The sequence below is a fragment of the Gossypium arboreum genome, chromosome 1, assembly GCF_025698485.1.
Source record: "Gossypium arboreum isolate Shixiya-1 chromosome 1, ASM2569848v2, whole genome shotgun sequence".
NCBI classification, from domain to species: Eukaryota; Viridiplantae; Streptophyta; class Magnoliopsida; order Malvales; family Malvaceae; genus Gossypium; species Gossypium arboreum.
The window spans coordinates 107,315,753-107,319,118 of NC_069070.1; the positions used below are offsets into that span (position 1 = coordinate 107,315,753).

At 39.7% G+C, this 3,366-nt stretch overlaps 1 protein-coding gene across 1 annotated transcript; it reads right to left on the bottom strand.

The window, feature by feature from the left end:
• Positions 1-260: 260 nt before the first annotated feature.
• Positions 261-3,153, bottom strand: LOC108466361 (G-type lectin S-receptor-like serine/threonine-protein kinase LECRK4). Its single transcript, XM_017766688.2, has one exon. The coding sequence runs from the start codon at positions 2,837-2,839 to the stop codon at positions 374-376; it is 2,466 nt and encodes an 821-aa protein (XP_017622177.1). The 5' UTR covers positions 2,840-3,153; the 3' UTR covers positions 261-373.
• Positions 3,154-3,366: the final 213 nt, after the last annotated feature.

Genomic DNA, 3,366 nt, shown 5'->3' on the forward strand with positions numbered 1-3,366 from the left:
GACTTATTCTTATAAAATTATCCCATTAGAAAAATAATAATGAAAATGTTGACCAACAGCAGCGTTGAATATGTACAGTACAATTATGAGAAAATTTTAACTCCAAAAAAATAATTAAATTTTGCGAAGATCTATCTTGGAACTATTTGAATTATAGAAAATAAAATTGAAACAATCAAAATAACCTCAGTTACATGCTTCAACCCCGTCTACCATATATGTAATGTAACCAGTAAATCAGTGGAAGGAATTGCATCAAATTTTCTGGTTTTTGAAACTCAATTTATTGAAAAATGAAAGCTATTAAATTTGTACATTCCAGCTTTTACGGGACCAAACTTGAAAAAGAAACACGATAATAGGCTACATCATTTTAATATTTCATAGACATAGAATGGAGTGTGAAAGGACATGGTGGAGATGGAACCTGGACTGCACCTTCAAGCATCATCGACACTGTCCTCATGGATGGCCTTAAAACTGGCTCATATTGCACACACCAAATTGCCACTTTCAATAGCATCTCCAATCTCCCAACATCGTTTCTGGCCTCTTCATCATTTTCAACAAGCTTTTCCATCATCCCTTCATTGTAGCAATCGAATGCCCATTCTGTTAATATTGCTTCTTCATCCATCTCCACTTCAACACATTTTCTGCAACATATGATCTCCAACAGCATCACTCCGAAACTGTAAACGTCTACCTTGACTGTGACCGGGGAGTTTCTGAACCATTCCGGTGCCACGTACCCTTTCGTCCCTCGTACGCCAGTCAGCGTTTGAGTTTTGCTGTTGATCAACAGCTTTGCTAATCCGAAATCAGATATCTTGGCCGTTAAACAATCATCCAAGAGTATGTTTTGTGGTTTAATGTCACAATGGATGATCTGTGTGCTGCATTCTTCATGCAAGTATGCGAGGCCTTTTGCAATTCCTGATGCAATTTGTAACCTTTTTTGCCAACTAGGCCGTAACACTCCGAAAAGGAAGTTCGACAATGAACCATTTCCCATAAACTCATAGACCAAAAGCCTATGTTGTTCTTCATCACAGTATCCAAGTAGTCTCACCAGATTCTTGTGGTGAGTATGGCCAATCACCTTCACTTCTGTTTTGAATTCCCTTTCACCTTCTTGTACAACCTTTTCTAATTTCTTGACGGCGACATAGTTTACGTAGCTTGGTGACAGTTCTCCTTTATAAACCGTGCCGAAAGCCCCCCTTCCTAGCTCTTCTTTGAATCCGTTTGTGGCTTGTTCAAGCTCTTTGTATGTGAATGAACGCAGATTAGTCTCTAAATCTCCTCTGCTATGACTATGAACACCATCCAAGTGTTGTAGCCGTCTTCGGTATAAGCAAAAGAATATCAAGGCAATTGCAGCTAAAAAGGAGAAGTTGAAGATTGCTGAGGTACCTAGGAGAACTGAAAGGATCAAAATAGCAGCATTCTGATTTTCATCACTTGGTTTAGGGGTGTCAGGGCTTCTCCTAGAGGCATTTGACTTTGGTACCTTAAATAGCGCTGTTCTGTCAATATCTACTCTGTTAAACCGCCCATTTGAGAGTGGTAATTTCTTTTTCCAACAAGTTCCAGTTCCATCTGGACTTAAAGATGGATCCTGTAAAATGGCAACTGCACAAGTACAGTCAAGAAGGCAAGATTGCCTACATTCGAACTCAGTTGCTGGCTGCAATATGCCATAGTCACTGAAAGGGAAATCTGCAAATAATATTGACCTGAATTCAAACCGATCTTCCTCTACGGTGGATCCGTCTGGGTTGCAATCTTCAGCGGAGCTTGTATAATCTTGTTTGCAGCCAATGTGTGTATTCTTTTCATCCAAAAATGAAAATCCAGGGGGACATGTGCAATTAGGCCTCCCATTGACAGGCTCACAAATGCTGTTATATCCGCATGGTCCAGTTCCAAGTCTAGCTGTACTGTCGACAAAGCTCGAGCATATATCGTCCGGCTTAAACCACAAGACAGACCAGCTTCTACCACCAGCACTGGGGTTCCTTGGATAAGAATAGAGAGTAAAAACTCCATCAAAACCAAGTGTTGCCCTGTAGTAGTATGATTCTGGTTTCGGAACAGTGTTTATTGGTGCAAGGTTGATTATACTTCCACTTGAATTCCGAAATTGAATACGCCCCGTGCCGTTGAAGATCAACCGAGAACCGTCCCCGAAACTATAATAATTATTGTAAGGTTTTTTGGTGAACATATCAATTTGGTTAAGTATGAAAGATCCTTGGTTGAAACGAAGTTGATATTTCCCCTTACTGTAGTTTGCTTCAGCCAGAGCTGATGAAAGACTCTGATTAACATCCAATTCTTGTGAGGGTAACATGGTATCCGTTGGATATTTGAAGCTTTCCCATATGTTGCCTGAGTTTTGACTCGATATCACAAAGTTCCCTGTATCAAGCATGGCTGCATGAGATACTTGAGAATCATTATTGAGGCTTTGGGACCTCCACAACTCTTTGTTTCCAGGGTCTTTAAGCACAAGATGGCCAGTCCCTGTAAGCTCGACCTTTGAATTTCGAGCTGCTACTGCTGGAGTCTCCCTATTATTAGCATACCAGACGATGGTTCTCTCTGGTATGCTAGCATACCAAATTGCAAGAAGGAAGAGATGTTCTTGGCCCGGAATGGCATAAAAACCCAAGGCAAAATCACCGGAGGGGGATCGCCATGCCGTGTTTGTACCATCGGCAGATAGAAAACCACCTACGCTTACATTGCTTTGAGCTTCAACTGTTGCAAAAATCCAGGAGATGGTTATAAAGATGAGGAGCAAGAGTTGAGTAGGAGAAAGTGCTGAGATCATTGGATGTTTCTCAAAGTGAGTTTCAAGAATGATTCTTAAAAATGAAGATTATGGAATCATACACAGAGAGAGAGAGAGAGAGAGAGAGAGAGAGAGTTTCTGAGGCAGTTGGCAGTTTAAAAGATGTGGTACTGTATGATCATAGATTTGAAGGTAACAACCTGCTGGAATGTGGACAAAATTGACGAAGCTATCCCATATCAATTGGAAAAGTCAGAGCATGATGGAATCTCAAGAATCGTCAGGACCAGACAAAAAGAAAGGAAATTTGGTTCTTATTTTTCTATAACAAAGAGGGGAAATGATAATAACGAGTGGTTAATGTGCTGTATTTTTAATTTAATTATATAATGTTTGTAAGCTATTTTTCTCAGTTTAAATATATAAAAATTAATTATAAAATTCAAATAATTGTGAATTTTGAATGGAAAATCAAATCAAATTAAATTTGTGTGAGGTTGATGTTAAGTCACCATAGGAAACTTCCAACAATGGTGCGACTGGGGGAAGTTTTGGTTGGCACGGCA